The sequence below is a fragment of the Tachypleus tridentatus genome, chromosome 8 (assembly GCF_004210375.1).
Source record: "Tachypleus tridentatus isolate NWPU-2018 chromosome 8, ASM421037v1, whole genome shotgun sequence".
NCBI lineage: Eukaryota > Metazoa > Arthropoda > Merostomata > Xiphosura > Limulidae > Tachypleus > Tachypleus tridentatus.
Window position 1 is genome coordinate 96,475,120 of NC_134832.1, and position 19,081 is coordinate 96,494,200.

General features: G+C 32.3%; 1 protein-coding gene across 1 annotated transcript in view; it reads left to right on the forward strand.

Moving 5' to 3' along the window:
- LOC143222997 (uncharacterized) overlaps positions 1 to 19,081 on the forward strand; it is a 305,937-nt gene that overhangs the window by 35,649 nt on the left and 251,207 nt on the right. The window contains exon 2 of the mRNA XM_076450333.1: positions 1,005 to 1,152. Within this exon, the coding sequence (XP_076306448.1) occupies positions 1,006 to 1,152 (147 nt within the window). The 5' untranslated portion in view covers position 1,005. The remainder of the gene's footprint in view (positions 1 to 1,004; positions 1,153 to 19,081) is intronic.

Below are 19,081 nucleotides of genomic sequence, written 5' to 3' on the forward strand. Positions count from 1 at the left end.
ACTATACTGAATCACAGAATCACACAACATAGTGCATGTGACAATGGAGTTTCATATATTTCTAATAACATGTTACAAGTAAACATACAGCAAAAATATTCTAATTGAGATGATCAGTACTTTATATTTCTGATTTCCCATTAACCTACACAATTTTGGTTAGACTAGTGGGGGGATGCATTCCCCCATACCCCCTCTGTATCCATCCCTGTTAGTTTGCCTTTTTTCATTTATGTCTCACTACATAATACAACAACAACAGCGTTCTTTAAAGGATTTAACTACTTAAGATATATTTTCTTCTCATATATACGTGTATATAGTATTTTATTTAATAATGGTGCAAATATGAAACTTCTTTAAGGCTCAGCTCACATGACACAGAACATGCTTCGAATTTGCGAAGTCGAAGTTTCAAACTCGTCAATATCCATCGCTGTAATTTTTTGCCAAAACACTGTTTTACAAGTCAAATAATTTTAGTGCGAACATCGTACACGAAGCACGAGTTGTTGTTCTAGTTTCCTGCGGAAAACATATCGAATAGAAAGTGCAGTATGCCAAACATATGAATTACAAATAACTTAAATGACAGTTCTTACGCAAAAAAAAAACAGAGAAACTTAAAACATAAGTGACCAGCATCTTATGACAGAATTATTACGTTTTACATATAAAATATCGCATTGATTACTTGTATTTACATATTTAATACCTATAAAGTTATTTGTTTATAAATATATGTGCATGAAACAGTTGACTTCTTTATTTTAGCAGTACGTTAATTACCAGTAAAGGAATTATGAAACTAATACTGCATACGTGCTATAAAAGTGAACCAAATTGTAAATATGATTTGTCTTTAAAACTAAAAGAACAAATGATTCATTTATGAAAATTCAGAAATAAATCGTTTTAAAGTCTACTTAGTTTGTTCAGGGACTAGTGATTTATCTCTGACGTGGTGTTATTTGATTGTTCTTTTTTTTCCCTCTCTTCCTCAGAATGGCTCAGCACAATAAACGTGGATCAGCACCGCCCATTAATTCGTCTTCTTCTACCACGAGCCCAGCACTCTCTCCTGTAGTCCAACAGGCTCAGCAGTACTTGGAACAAAACATCAGGGCGTGGTTGGCACCAAAACATAGACAGGTATGATTTGTCCAAACATTATGACATTTAAAAATGTAATGTCAATATTAAATGTGACAAAATGCAGCTTGTAAACACATAAAACGTACTGGATCTTTAAATACTTGCACATATGTTTTAGCTTCCACAGCGCATGTTGGGGAAAGTAAAATTGGAATTTTATTTCGATTGGAACGATGTCATCATTGCAGTAAAGACAGTGACACATTTAACCCTGAGTGTAATAAAAATAATTGTAATATATGATATGAAATCCCACTGTATAGCTTATAAACTGTTACATATCTTTAACTTCAACTAAGACAAACTGTCAAATGAATTATTCATGTTTAGTCCTTACTCTTATTAAACATAAACCGAAACGTATTGTAACTGTAATTACCACAAATTGTATAATAACTTTTATAACTAAACCTATAAGTTCTTATAAACTCGAATTTTGGTTACAGAAACCTGTGATAAATATATTTAATTACTGCTTTCGCAATCTATAAAATAAAACATACCCCTTAGTGGCACAACCACATGTCTGCGGACATCAACCACAAGAAATCGGGTTTCGAGACAGATAGCAAAGCACAGATAGCTCATTGTGAAGCTTTATACTTAGTTCTAAATAAACAAAGCAAACAAAAAGAAAACATACTTTTAATTTTCATTACTCAAAAAAAAAGTTAAACATTCAACCTCATTATTGCTTTTGTAATTATGAAGCAATAAATACTTTAACCATGACTGTTGTAAGGTATAAACAGCAACATTTACATGTCTTCCTTGTTTGAATAAATCTTCGAACTAACTGAAACCTTTTCTGTGGATGCTACAAATTGTAGAACGTAGCATTTGAACCCAGTGTTTGTTTTCTAGCTTATAAATAATAACTAGAAACCATTTATAAACCTAAGTATTGAAATCTTTAATCTCATATCAACATTGAATTAGGATTTGTACAACATACACATCTTTTATACCTCAGTATCACAATCGTTAATCTGTAACATCTGGATGTAACGAATAACTGTATGTTTGACATACACTCTTTAAAACACGTTTTGATTTTATATCTTAGCAAAATCGTTAAAATTTAACATCTGTATGTAACGAATACTTATATAACTTTACTTTTTAACACATTTTTTCCTCCCAGTAGCAAAGAGGAATTTCTGCGCACTTATAACGCTACCAACCAAGGTAAGCAGAGCACACTTTATTGATAAGTAGAGAAAAAGGTTTTGGCCTTCCTGGGTCATCTTCAGGTTAAGAAAGAGAGAGTTTGAATGAGACCTTTTATGGATACATCTCTTAGGGACGAGAGTATAAACGTTTACAGGATTGTAGGGGGCGTTGCAGGTGGATGTTAGGTTATTAATTATTATAGTAAAAGGTGTTTTTTTACATTGGTTTCATTTTAGTTTTAGTTACAAAACTATTTAGTGTATTTTGAACATTGCAGATAAAATAAACACAACATAATCATAGAAAACAGCCAGATATTAAGCAGGGAAACAAATATAAACAAACGCAAAATCAAAGAAGCCCTACTTATACAGCAACTAAAACCAAAATTAATCCAATATAAAGGAACGCCTTTATACATATACTAATTAATAATGTAACATCCCCCCGCAACGCCCCCTACAATCCCGTACCCGTTTATACTCTTATCCCGAAGACATGTATCCGTCAACGGTCACATTCAAACTCTTTTTCTTAACCTGAAGATGATCTAGGAAGGTCGAAACGTTGTTCTCTCCTTATCAATAAAAGTGTTAATACCCATACCAGCCGTTCTGAGATACATTCTTATTTCAAGTGAGTTTCTCGTCATCAAGAATAGGTAGAGCATGGGTAGTATTTAACATTTCCACACCTTTTTTCAACAGCAAGATCTACTATTTTACCTTACCATAGCTTTATTTAAGTGTAGCCGGATAATTGCTTCTAAACGTAGTTGCTCTGCAGTAGTTAGTTGTAAACAGTTACTAGGAAGATCTAACCCTCAAGTCTATATAAAGCTACTTAGATATCATAACAATTGTTCTGTAAAGTCCTATAATTACCAACTCTTTTATTGTGTCGTTTACTCTTGGAGTAGGGTCATATACATTTGAAAGGGGCAATACGAAGACTTATGCAAGCTATTAAGTTGGTGGTTTATCTCCCTTAAAAATATATATGGAATATATTTGTTGACGTAGGTTATCTGCGTTTATGGGATACCGCAATAAGATTTACATTTCAAGATTATTTTTTCCTGGATTCGTATCCTGCATACGTGTTTTTCTCAGTTCTACAAGAAGTAGATAGAATACGAAAGCTAGTTATTGAGATAAAGTCTCAGCATTACGTTTCATTTATGTTTTGAATAAAAATTTTGTTTTACTCTATAACTTTTGAGTGATTCTTTTTATCTGTTGTTCGTGGTCGAGACTATTTGTTGCTTAGCTGAATTTACTTTTAACTGCAAATAATTGTAACCCTATGTTATACACCAACTTATCCGAAGACCACAATTACAGAACTAATGATTTGTACCAAGCTTTAGCTCTAACTGCTTTAGGTGTTTAAGTTGTTAAAACTAATCTCGACTGGACCTCTTATACTTGAAGAACGTCTTTTTGTAGGTGTTGTTAGAATTTCTGTGATGTCGGTTTCCTTACACTTTATTTATTTCTTTTATCTCGCAGCTTTACTGTACTTTTTATTCGCTGGGGATTTGGCTATGATTTTGTAATGGTATATTTCTCGATATGTACCCAATAACTAACCTAAGTTTTTCTTGATATAATAAAATGTGATATTCTAGACGTTCAGCGTTTTAAACATAAGCACAATAATTTACCACTGATCGCTTTCTTCGCTGGTGATGATTTAATTGTGATGTGTTACTGTTTGCCACTGGTCAGTCCATATAACTCATTTTAATTATGATATATACGTACAAATCTCTAGAGTGCCTTTCTCATACATGTAGTATTAAGTACTAAGATATATTTGTTTGCTTATCAAATCATGATGCATTAAAGTTTGAATGTTCGTGTATCTAAGATCATCAAGTGTTAATTTGATAAAAGTGAGAAATAATATTACCTCAATTTACCCGGTGTTTCAGCTATTGTTTGTTTTGGAATTTCGCGCAAAGTTACACGAGGATTGTCTGCACTAGCCATCTCTAATTTAGCAGTGTAAGACTAAAGGGAAGATAACTAGTCATAATCACCCACCACCAACTCTTGGGCCACTCTTCTACCAACTAATACATTATAACGCCCACACGGCTGAAGGGCGAGCATGTTTGATGCGACGTGGATTCGAACCAGCGACTATCAGATTACGAGTCGAGTAGCTGGACCACTTGGCCATGGCGGGGCTGTTTCAGCTATAGTTCAACTTAATGGAAATTCACCCAATGAAATCACCGAATGTCTTTCTTGTGATGTCGTAACCAGCACAAAACAATACGTTATAAATACCAAGAGGCACAGCGCAACAAAATATGAAACTGACATTTCTATATACAACATTGAATATGAACAGAGTTAGAGTTATTTATACAATAACTTAGGAGTGAAAGAAAAAAAATAACGTAATAATATTTCTCTAACAATATCCTCTACTTCCATTACTAAGAGATGTTGCATCAACAAGAAGAAAAAGGAATATATTACAGTTTTCTTATTTATCGAAGTTTAACATTCAATATTATTTAAGGTATATCAATAGTTGTAAATATTTATCTTTACACCAAGACAGTAAAATGTTTTAAGTATCAAAAGAAGCAATACAATAATAGCTGTAGTAGATATTTGTAATATTACGTTCATTGCTAACATAGTTAAAGGTGATAGTTGAGAATTGTTGCAATCCCACTTGCAACAATAAAAAGGATTTTGACAATCTAGAAACGTACTCAAATTATGTTATCAATCATAGTTTGATGTTTGATGCTATCTTAAAAAAATGTAGTGTTTAAGGTATCCTGAAATACTTTAAAAGAATTATAACTATTTTTTTAAAATTATTAATATTTAAAAACATGATTTCCAGAATAATGCAAGAGTTTTCATCGCAGACACCATAGTCTACATGTTTTAGGCCTAACATTGGTTAAGTCTTTGTAAAGTACAGCCAATATTCGATAAAGAGATGAATTAACACTGTAACTTGCGTATGTTTTATACTTCAGTTTAGTTAGTGCTAAACTTTACTGTGCTTAACTCTATAAATACGTATATTTATAATGTTATTAAAATGACTTAACATCAGAATTGTTTTAAATCTTTTTATAAAATTTTAATATATTGTTGTACAAAATGTCTACTAACGTATGTCAACATCACACATATACGCTGGTAAAATTCGAGGGAATCGGCAGAACCCTTATTATACATATATAATTATAGCGCTACTTGTGGTGGTTAACGTGCTTTTTTTTTTTTACATAATATACGTTCTTCTGATGAAGTTTTAGCATTTTTTGACTTGAATTAGTCGCATGTAGAGACTTTTGTTGACACTTCGTAATTGGAAGCTGAAGCCGTATTGCTACTGTCAAGTTTTGTAGGCGGGAAACTGCACATCTTCTGGACTGGTCTGAGATACTGTCTGACTGCTTAAAAGCGTGTTTAAATATACCAAATATTTTTATGTTACTGAAACTCGTTACCACACTGCGACTATGTTTATGTTTATGTGAACGTTCGGTATTTTCTCTCCACCAGTTGAATAATTAATTACCTGTGGTGTATACACACTGAAGAAAGAGTTATTTAGCTTTAATACATAATTATTATGACACTAATATCTAAGTCGAAACTGTATGTAAGTTATTTGTTAAAAAAACACAAGAAAACATTATAATAATTCATGCCAACGTGTTAGTTAGTTTAGTAGCGTATACATGTAAGTTTATAATAGCCAATGATTGAAATGCCTAATATACTACTGTTGTACAGAGTTGTTTGAAATAGTAATATAATTTCACTATTAATAACTATGAGATGAAATACTTATATATAATCTTTATTCATTTCAATAATTTTTAATGGATGTTTATGTCTTTGAAAGTATAGCTTCTTCATACGCCTCCAACAGGTAAATTTCTAGACATGCATGATTTTATATTGACTGTTATACCGTTTTTTTTTTTTTTTTTTTTAAGCTATGACATTTTTGATAAACAATTACATATTTCAGTTAGTTTTGGTATGGAACTTTCGTATTTTAAAACATCAGTTATTACTGAATACATTCTTTAAAAATCGCATACTTTTTATAATTATAGTGGATTAGTTTTCGAATTTCGCGCAAAGCTACTCGAGGGCTATCTGCGCTATCTGTCCCTAATTTAGCAGTGTAAGAGTAGAGAGAAGGCAGCTAGTCATCACCACCCACCGCCAACTCTCAGGCTACTCTTTTATCAACGCATAATGGGATCGACTGTCACATTATAACGCCCTCATGGCTGGGTTGGCGAGCATCATTGGTACGACTAGAATTCGAACCCGCGACCCGCGGATTACGAGTCGAACGACCTTAACACGCTTGGCCATGCTGTGCCTATAGCAGCTTAACCAGGAGAAAATGCTAATACTTACTTCTTGTTAGTGAATAAATGTAGGCTTCGATATATGAAATAAATAAATCTATAAAATAAGAAGCAAAGGTATTTCAACATTTTTTATCACCGAAATGTATGATATAATTGTTATCTTAAAACTGTGATTACTGGGTTTTAAGTTATCATAGGATATGATAAATTTAAATTAATATTCAATTCTTCGTTGTAAACAAGTCAAACGTTCTTCTTTCAACGCTTTATCATACTCTGCACTGCTTGCAACCTGCAGTTTATCTTACAGATAAAAACAACCCTCGCTAGGGAACCGTTTCAAAGATAAGCATTAGGGGTTATTGATCTTTTCAACGCCTTTCTTCAACAATGCCCCTTAATGGGAAAAAAAAAATGCTTGACTTGCTCGGAGGTTTTGGTGTGAAAAAAATGGACTGGATAACTGATTTGTTTTTCCATTGTAGGTAATCTTTTCAGCTAAAAGTATTCTTGCTTTCATAATAATGTATGAAATACTGCGAAAACTTATTATTGTGTTTTAATAGACTACTTATAAAAGAAATACTATTTTTCTTATATATATATATATATTTTTTCTTAATATATTTTTTCTTTAAAACGTATCTTTTTTACTTAATAATATCAGCATGTCAGTCAGAATTTATTGGCGGGAAATTTAAAATAACTGTACTTTAACTTTAATTCACATAAAAACAGTTCGTTTTTATAAATACGTTATTTGATGAGGTGATTTGTGATTTTCATTTAATTTTACTAGATGGTTTTCTACCTACCTAAAAATCTCAAAAGAAATATTTTGTTTAACTGCTTTAAAGCATCAAGCTACTTTGAAAATTTTGGATTTTGTGTGGAGTTTATTTAACCCTTTAGTCACCAGTTTTCCTCAACAAGATAACAAAAAATCTCAGGATTAAATTAAAAGTATTTTAAAGATAACTAACAGAAGGTATAATTTTTTCTTATGTAAGTCGCATTATATCTTATTCATGGATTCCAAGTTAATTCAAGGGTTAAGTAAACACTCTGATCTGCATGTACAGTAAACCAATTGCCACATAAAAACAAATCAGATTAATAAGAATTGATAGTCTTAGCGTAAAGTGTACGAAAAATATGGTTTTGAATCGTCATAAAAAATGTTAAAGAATAGTAATATGAAAATTCTGAGTAAACATACACAATAGCTATCACAATAACCGAAGGAATTGTTTTAACTTTCTTTGAACTTACCAATTATCCATCACGTTACTTAAGTTTCTAATCCCATATTTATAATGAATAACATATTCTGATGGTGATAAATAAGTACAGTTGCATGAGAAGCCCTGGAAATTAAGGAAGGCGGACAATCAGCTCCATTCACCGCCAATTGCTGGGCTACTGCAATCGAAGAGTGGTGTTGATCATTACGTTATAATGTTTTCATTATTCAAAGAGCGAAAATGCTCGTTAATGGGATTCGAAACTACGACCTGTGATTTAAGAGGTAAGTGACCTAACCACTAGGCCGTGCTAAAGGCCGATGCTATGACACCTGCACCCAAATGTACTGATGTTTAACAAAAACTTTGTTGTTATTCTCTCATTAAACACACTTTCGCAGTCGATGTCAACATGCATTTGAATGTTTATTGATTTTATTAACCTATAAAATTTCAAACGTTCCAGCATTTTCTTTTCTTTATAAGAACATGAGTATGTTTAATATATACAAATAAGTTTATCATTTCAACTAAAACATTTTAGTTAGGGTTGATTAATTCTGCATAAAATAACTATTGTAAAAAAATAAAAATTCAGATTTAAAGACGCAAAAATAATGTTTTATTTATATCAGGCTCAGTTGACCTGAATAAATAATTAATTATATATATATTAGTATTTGTATAATAGCCTTTTTCTATTATCTCTCCAATACAAGGTTTGTGTAAAGATGAATTTGTTTCTTTCTAATCCTATATAATTTCAGTATTAATAGAACATGTACTAAATAAAAATTATGTTTTCTTTGCATCAAAAGCTATATAGATATCAGAAACATCACATGATTTATATCAGTTTGTTCCCGTTAGATAACTTCTATAAGATCATGAAAAGTTTTGAAAATACGTTCCTCAGACGCCCTTTAATTGAGTCTGATTTCTGTTAAGTATATCTGTAATTGTCTTATTGCGAATCGAGTTTAATTTTTTGTCGTGGATGTCGAGTTTAGTCTTCATTGCAAAACAATAAGATTTTCAATATCTTGCGTTTGTGAATTTTAGTTTCAGGAAATTTTATTGGTAAATACCAAAGAAGAGCTTAAAATCTTATAATCAGTCAGCAAACGTAGTTGGATAATCACTTATCTGTGTGTGTGTTTTCTTAGAGCAAAGCCACAGCAGGCTATCTGCTGAGCCCACCGAGGGGAATCGAACCCCTGATTTTAGCGTTGTAAATCCGGAGACATACCGCTGTACTAACGAGGGGCACTTATTTTTTAACAGCTAAATTTCGCCGTAAAGGTCACGGTTGTATGGTTGTAACTTTCGTCGTAAGATTGTAATTTCTCTTTATGAATTAGCTTCTCTAGTGTGATTCAAATAAAATCCTAAGAGCAGTTCGTTGGTGTAATTTGATGGTTTTACGACTAGGACTTTCAAGGCTATAGTATGGGTGATGTGGATGAAAAAAAGTGCAGTTTCAAGCTCCATGCTGCATGAGATAGTTAGTATTATACTGTCTGATAAAGAGTCAATATCTGAATATAAAAGAATAGCGTAGTTCGACTTTTATAATTGAATTGTGCTTTTGTAAAACTGCTGAAAACAATTTTTTTATAATATATATATATAAAAAATAAACTCATTTTTTATCACTTTTGAAATAGGAAGCTAAAACATACCAACTATTATTGGGAGACCATTTAAAATTATTAATAAAGTACACACGACCTTACGTTAAATGTTATGGGTAGAAACATTTTACAATATTTCGTATTAAATAAAATGTTACACTAAGCTTTATGTTTGTCTTTGTTTAAACAAAGTATTGTTTTCAATTGTTTTGAAATGATTGACTGTTGCAAACGTTCCTTTAGTAAGTTATTATTTACAATTGACTAATAGTGATTAGTAATGTATTATAAAACCATTATATAATGTTTGTGTGTGTTTTCTTATAGCAAAGCCACGCTGGGCTATTTGCTGTGTTCACCTTGGGGAATCACACCTCTGATTTTAGCATTGTAAATCCGTAGAGTTACTGCTGTCTCAGAGGATAACTCATCTAATGTTATTATAAACAGTCTATGAACTTACTTAAGGTTAAAAAAAAAAAGACTGTATTTATGATACATTTTAAAAATTCACTATTACGTCTGGTAGTTGCGTAGTATAGCATAATAGCAGAATGATTTTAGGATACAGACAGCAAAATATTAGATAATCATCACCTAACATCAGGTTATGTATTTTACACTATATGTATCGTACAGTAATAAACCTTTATTCTGAAGCATTAACAGTACACAGTTTCCGTTAGAGATATTTAAGAGTCCAGCAGATAACAAGATAAAATCCCCCGCTGGGACAGTGATAAGTCTTCGGATTTACAACCTTAAAATCAAAGATTCGATTCCCTTCTGTGAACTCAGTAGATAGTCCGATGTGGCTTTGCTATGAAAAAAAAAACAACAACACAGACAAAATAAAATGAAAGCAAAACTTCGATTTATGAAATTGTCATCGGTTTTAAAGCACAAAATGCTAGGGACATTTTAAATTAGTTCTTGTCTTTTAAAATGACTGAATGAAAAGCTTTGTTTTTATGTATACAATTAAATTATATGAATATTAGAAAAGATAAATTTTGTCGGCAGAAGTGTATACTTTATCAATGGATGTTTTCAGTTAGAATTATTTATACACAAAACGTTTGTACTCTTAATAATCAACCATTGTGTTTAAAAGTGTAGGCATCATTAAATGCAAAGTTTGATAAAGAAAAGATTACAGCTTAAAAATGAAAAAAAAACCCGTAAATAACCTTACACGTTCAAAATTCTAATTTTCATACATGAAAAGGGGAGTATTCCAAAGCATAGTTTGCAGCTATAAAACTGTTTAAAATATCAGAAACATATCGATAAATATAAATATAAAGCTCCATCTTATTTGAAATGGACTCCTGATCTTCTTATTAAAAATGAGGAGACTCTGGAAGATTGTTTTGTTTTGGAATTTCGCACAAAGCTACTCAAGGGCTATCTGCACTAGTCGTCCCTAATTTAGTAGTGTAAGACTAGAGGGAAGGCAGCTAGTCATCACCACCCACCGCCAACTCTTGGACTACTCTTTTACCAACGAATAGTAGGATTGACTCTGGAAGAAACATTGTTTACTTAAAACAAAAGCTCAGCTAATTTCACATTTCTGTAAATAAAATGTAAAAGTTTGTCAATAAGGGCGGGACTACACAACTCTACGCATTAGGTATATCCCAAACCAGTTTTGGTGCTATAAGTTGCTGAACGGGCCCGGCATGGCCAAGCGTGTTAAGGCGTGCAACTCGTAATCCGAGGGTCGCGGGTTCGCATCCCCGTCGCGCCAAACATGCTCGCCCTTTCAGCCGTGGGGACGTTATAAAGTGACGGTCAATCCAACGGTCAATAATAAACAATATTATTTATAACACTCTATGCATTTAGAAATCTAAACTTTATATATAAAAATGCAGTAAACTTTTAGATAGTATATATAACTATTGTCAGAAGTGTGTAAGCTGAAAAAAAGAACAGAAATACATTAACATCTATATCTTGTTCGAGTTCCTCAACAGATTACATTTTTCCATGTACAATTAAAGCATGTGCCAAAAAACGGATGTTTTTACAACTTTATTTAAAATATCGACGAAAAGTGACGTTTTTTTCTAAAAAAAATCTCATCGTCGTGAATAATCATTGTTCTTTAAATTACTGACATGACATGATCAGGAGTTTCTTTGGATCACTGACATGACATGATCACGTGTTTCTTTGGATTACTGACCTGACATGATTAGGTGTTTCTTTGGATTACTGACCTGGCATGATCAGGTGTTTCTTTGGATTACTGACCTGGCATGATCAGGTTTTTCTTTGGATTACTGACCTGGCATGATCAGGTGTTTCTTTGGATTACTGACCTGGCATGATCAGGTTTTTTTTTTGATTACTGACCTGACATGATCAGGTGTTTCTTTGGATTACTGACCTAACATGATCAGGGGTTTAGGGCACTCTATTCTCAATCTGAAGATTGTGGGTTCAAATTTCCGTCACATCATTCATACTCTCCCTTTCAATCCATTCTACTATTCGATGGTGATAGAGTAGGCCATAGGTTGGTGGCGGTGGGTGGTGATGACTAGTTGCCTTCTCTCTAGTTTTTCACTGCTAAATTAAGGACGACTAACGCAGATAGCCTTCGTGTAGCTTTACGCGAAAATCAAAACCAAACCAAACTTCTTTCTGTCACTGATTTACAAAGTTTAAAGTGACGGTCATTCAGTATTTTTGTTGTCATGTACAAAGCTACACAAATGAGCTATCTGCTGGGGTTTTCCTCAGACTTATCTCTAAGCCATAAGCCACTAAAATCTTTATTTATGAAAGTACAGGTACTTTTAAATATAATTTCATGTACGAAATTGTAGAGTTGTTAATAAATATATATAATTCTTTAAATTCATAAATGAAATAGAAAAAAGTATCTAGAAAAACTTTTTATATACAGAGATGTAGAGATTTTTGAAGTGCATTCTAGCATTTAGAGCTTAACCATATTTCAAGTAGGCATCGATATAAAACAAACTTCTTCAAATATACTATACATCAAATTTTTAAACAGGAAGTCCTTATATACTACTTTTTATATACTAACCAAGAATGATGTTTGGGTTTCAGTTTCTTTGCTTCAGTTAGAACCACTTCTTCATTGTCAATAGTACTTCGTCTGATGACCATGATTACCCACTGTTGCCTTAGTCGATCATACAATATTGCCCAACACTGTAGTTTTGATTGTCATACTCTTCTTTTAAGGACTGAGAGATCAATATTAGACCATACATCTTGATAAAACTTCCACAGACCTTCTATTTTTCGTGAACGTCGACTTCTAAGGCTATTTGTTAGTAGAACAAAAAATAAAGGTTCATTGTAGCTATATAAGAGGACTTCAAACGTATGTGGTCGAACAAGAGTGCTGTGTTTCTAGTTTTCTCAAGATAACAGCCGTAGACGTTTGAGGTATAGCTGAAAACCTTCAAACATTTGACATATGACCTACCATTAACTTAAATCCACGTTCGTTATTTTGTTAACAGTACCAGAGGATACAATCGATTTTATTTCAAGATTTTGTCAGAAGGTTCTTTTTCTTAACCATAATTTTCACTTTCCTGGTGAAAGCGTTTTTCCAGATCTGCTTGAGGTATGGTTTTGCAACCCGCTAATGCGCAAGTTTTTTGTTTTTTTTTGCTCTCATAAAAATAAACAAACAAACAAAAAACATTGAAGGCTCTCTTCTTCGAAGTGTTGCATTCTCTGGCTCTACACCGTTTAACAAATTTTCTATACAGTACTTTTTCTTGGGAAAAAAACTTTGTAGCATATGCATTCTTCCAGCCACACGTGGCTGAAAGTCGTCAGATTCTGTCCTTTCCACGCGTGTAAATAAGAGAGAAACACCTCTGAATACTGTGTTTCAAGCTTGGTAAATTGCGCTTGTTACTTGAAGCTATTCAGGCAATATAACTGGTATATTTGTCTTCAAAAACTATAATATATTTCTTTCATTATCTTTGACTTAGATAAACCGTGCCTATTTCATAGATGATTCAAATTTCGTCATATTGTTTTTAAAATAAATGAAAAAAGGAAAAAACTTATGGCTATTTTTTAAGATATAATTTAGCGACAAAACGATTCTCTACTGTTTGATTTGTTTTGAATTTCGCACAAAGCTACGCGAGGGCTATCTGCACTAGCCGCCTCTAATTTAGCACTGTAAGACTAGAGGGAAGGCAGCTAGTCATCACTGCCCACCGCCAACTCTTGGGCTACTCTTTTACCAACGAATAGTGAGATTGACCGTTACATTATAACGCCCCCACGGCTGAAAGGGGGAACATGTTTGATGTGACAGTGATTCGAACCCGCAACCCTCGGATTACGATTCGAGTGTTTTATCCACCTGGCCATTCCGGGCCTACTGCAGTGTCGAATGGTCGCAAATTCACATAAATCAAAATGTTAAGTATGACGTTGCCGTCATCGTACAACACTACGTTATTAACATGTTAAACTAAGCTACGTGACGAGTGTTTTCGAAGTATTGTGACGGTCTAAAATGAATACGCCTCTACAATTAGGGTTCAATAAAAAAAAAACATTATTTATTCACAATAACAGAAGTTATAAATAATTTCAGCATAGTTAATAAACAAACATCTGGCAAGGACCACCACCAATATTAATACATCAATAAAAATGGAATTAGGCAAAAAGAATCAGAGAAAAAAACTATTAAAAATACAATATTCAAACGATAGCTTTCAACAATGATAATAATAACAAATAACAAGACTTATACTTTTCATTGATTAATTGATTAATTAACTAATTCTCTCTCTCTTAGTGAAGCTTCTGGCAGGTTATTTATTTATTCACACAATAGGTCACTTGAGTGTGTTCATAAATTTACATTCTCGTCTGCTATATTAATAGTATCTGTATATCATCACTAGGGAAGATGGTGTCAGTTTAAACATACACACACACGCACATATATACTAAAAAAATTCAAATGATTATGTGTGTTTGTGTGTGTTTTTTTCTCACAGCAAAGTCACCTCGGGCTATCTGTTGTGTCCATTGAGGGGAATCGAACGCCTGATTTTAGGACTGTAAATCCATAGATTTACCGCTGTCCAAGCGAGAGATCAAATTATAATGTTGAAAGTGAGTTAGCGTTTAAATGCAACTAAAATTCATAACTAATCTTAAACACAGAAGGAAATAATAAATGAAATATAAATACAACCATAATCACAAAAAATAGAATTTGCTATTTCACAAGTATACACTCAATAAACTTTAAAGAAAATATTTATATTTATATGAAAACGTATAAACAAAAAAGAAAATGCATTAATACGCATACACACACACACGCATACGTATATATATGTATTTATGGAAGTGTAGCTACTTTCAGAAATTTTATAAACAAAATTTTGCATAACAAATTATTTTATTCATGAAATTATCTGTAATTGAAACAAAAATTTCCTACATAGGTGTGTATTTATGAGGGTAAATTATTTGTAAGTATTTAGGTACAAAAGTGTAGATAGGTTTAAATAGCCAGTATTTATCCATATGAATTAATCTTTTAACAGCATAGTTTATTACAGTATTGGAAATTATTACGCAAACAGTGAATAAAATGGATATGAAATGTAAATATTATGGGGTTGCTCTTTCTCTATTGTATGAAAATGAAAGACACCATAATACAGTCACGTGTTGATACTTCGCACAATTCTGGCTATCATCCAACCAATCAAACAGTACCACACTAGTATAATACCTATAAAATTTCAAACGGGCATACTACTTCCAGATATAATGAAGAAAATAAATGTCATTGCTCTTAGAATAGAAATACCACGTAGAAAACGTTAGGTAGTCAAAGTTTTGGCTGGCGAAGACCAATCCATGTGACAAGTTGAGGCGAAACTTTACGTTTTAGTACGAGAAGTACAGAACCTGTATTGTTATAATATATGTGGTCAAGGTAGGTATCACGAACTATTCAAAAATGATATTAAAGTAGCTCAGGCATGACATCCACCAGAGATATTGCCATTGAAGCAGATATAATTACAGGTGAGGCTATTTCCAAAACATCAAGATGCACATTAGCCTAAATGGGTCAGTGCGAATAAACTGATTAGGAGTAATAACCAAACCAAAACCCTAAAATGAGCATCACTCTCAAACAGTGGGACGAACAAAGCTGTAAGAAGGTACCTTGTAAAATAAAATGTAAATCCAAGTTGTTTGGAAACAATCGAAGATAGTTTATTTGATGGCAGAGAGAGAACTATATATATTTGAAGATTCAACGTTAACAATAAAGCAGCCTGTAGTAAGAAAACAGGTGAAAGCTGAAAGTCAACCATTGATGTTGAAATTCTAAAAGAAATTGATGGCACTTTGCTGACAAGTAGAATCAGACTCCTATACGTCATTTATTCTCTCAGGTCCTGTTGGGCAGAGGTTAATCTTCCACGAAGAAATTGATCTGAAACGTGTGATGAAATGCCATCTATAAGGCAAAAAGAGATCATGTTAAGACTTGCAACGAAGGCTTGACTTCAAAAAGTTCCAATTGGAATATTATTAATACTGTAGAAATTATTTTGAAAGCTAGAAGATTAGCCAAAAATTGTACCAGTTTGTGGAGAAATAATAGGGGACTTTTGGTAATATATTTCACAGACATTGATAAATTTATGGAAGAATAAATATAAGGTGTACTTCAAGCTAGTACGAAGTATTTGCTTTTCTTTTCTATCTTGTGCAATGATATATTATAGTAATGTTAAATTTACCATGTAATTGTAATTTCTCATTGTTTATGATTCCTACATTTTTTTTACTTGTACGTTTCGATATTTATTTCCAGTAACGTATATAAGAAATGTATAGATATATTTATATGTAATTTTTTATATGTGCAAGTGTAGACAGTTTTTATAACATCGTGAATGTTTTAAATAGAAAATTATTATATTAAAGTTCTTTCCATATGCACTTTATACATACATTACAATATTCTCAAACACTTTTAAATAGGAAGTTTTCTCTATATATAGAAATGAGGACAATATCGAAAGAGATAGTTTATAGATTGAAAAGTTTTGTTTGTTTTATTATAGCAAAGCCGCATTGGGCTATCTACTGTGTACAGCGAGTGGGCCTAGTTTAATTGACAGTTTATATGTATAATTGTGAAATTATTATAATCATCTTTTAACAAAAGTAAATTATAAATAAAAATTCAAATATCTAGCTTTCATACATGACATGGCAAAGTTCTTTAGATAAATATTTTTCTTCCTAATATCAATGTGCAAGAACGTTCCAGTGTGCATTACTTAATTTATCAAATACTATAGCCGCATTTAAAAATGCCTTTTGTAAACTGTTATAATAATGTTTAAATAGCACAAAGGACTATTTGTGCTCTACTCACCAGGGGTATCGAAACTCGGTTCCTAGCGTATTAAGTAATGGCATATAGATAAACTACCTAGATGTTTGAAACGGGACTGAATGGAATATTAATGTGAGAACAAATATAAGAGAGAGCAAACAAACGTATAATTTTCTTCCTTGTCTTAGAGGTTAAGGAGATTAATTAAAAAATGAAATAAAAGTGGATGTAAAGAATAGGGAAAGTAAACTGACATTATTAGCAGAGAGAAAAAATAAAAGTTTTAAGACACGCACAAATGTTCACCAGCGAGTACCAACCCTCTGAAAAAAATGAACTCCTTTTCTGATAAATTAGGATCAATCTCTTTTGAAAAGTGCAGAAACGTCCAGCCATAAAGCACGTACCTCTGTAACTGACCAGTCTGAAAAACAGTGCACTAAAAGTCAGAAATATTTCCACTTGTGTGGCAAACGTGTGTAATCAAGACCAAGCACGATACAATGTTTAAACAACAGATAGTTTATTGTCCAAAGAATCTACAGGTTGAATTGTGCACACGATCTCAACCAGATTTAGCAGGCTCCAAATTAGAATTTACAGAAATTTAAGAATTTTGTAGATAAGATATAAGCACGGTGGAAAACAATAAGATATCTACTATTAGCACAATATACTGTAAAAGGTTCAAAATATCAAATTAATAAGATTATTTAAGTTTAAAAAGGGTGGTTTTAGTGGATTTCACACCAAGGCTTTCTAAATATTTTTTTTAATTTTACTTTCAATAATTTCCAATCATAGCTGAGTAGTAACAGGATTTTAAAATATATTTTATCTGCAAGTAACGAGGCCTTTCGTACAATACCAGAACATGGTTGTAGTAACAAAGGTTAAAGTATCCGAAATTAAACTTGTGGGCCATTATTTTTCATCCATTCTCTTTTCGGACCATTGCATTATTGAATTTTTGTTGGGTTCGAGACACACTACATGATGGTTGTCTTCTCGTATAAAAGAATGTATTTTGGTAAAACTAGTAATAAATACATCTACTACTTCATAACTTATCTTGCTAGTCATGCTGACAGCCTAATGATACATAACAATCAGTGGAATCGACAACGAGAAGCAAATTATTAATTGCTTACATTTAAAAAATATGAGTTTATGCTACAGAGTAAATGGATAAAGGCTGTAACTTCATTAGGCTTACTGCCTTTATGAAAACAACTATTGTCTTCCTTTCGTCTCCCTTAATTTAGCTGTTAGACTCGTCATGAAGATTGAGTGTGACTCGCTTATCACCTAGAAAAAAACAGTTTGTTTAAAGATAAGCACAAAGCTACACAAAGGGCTATACGTGCTCTGCCTACCTCGGGTATCGAAACTCGGTCTTTAGAGTTATAAGTCCGCTGACATGCCACTGTGCCATGGGAAGCGAAAAAAAGAAAGAGAGATAAAGTCAACTACTGTTCTGCTGGCTATGTATGTTATTAATTTCTTTTTAGAAAAAAGTACAATATCATAGAACATATGATAGTGATTAGCGTGCAGTGAACATTCGTCAGGACTAACTCAGTCCTTGTTGCAAATTGAAATACGTTTTTCCTTCACTTTACAGTAAAAATTGACGCATTTTGATTTTTCTAATCTGAAACTAGCATTGAATCATTTGCATTGGGCATCTTCGTTTCAAACTAATTGTATAGAATTCTCTAAAGAATAAGTGTAAATTATTTTTAAATTAGTTATATATTATTTTTGGAGTTTATCAGCTAGATATTTTTAATTTTGATATTATAGAATTTAGATACGTACTACTACCAGTGTAAAGTTAGGTATAAATAAAATACTTTAAGAATAGGAACTCAGCAGTTAGGTGTATTCTGTTAATTATAAATAATCACATGTATATGTAGTTCTAAGCCCACGATAATCAGGTTTATTTTATTTTATGAGACCATAACTCCTGTAAATGTTAATTGGCCCTTATATTTAAAGGCTTTATTTTCTATCTTTTGTAAATGGAACTTGAAGCTTACTATCACCAAATTAATTCACTTGCGTTTCCCGCCCCTTATCGATT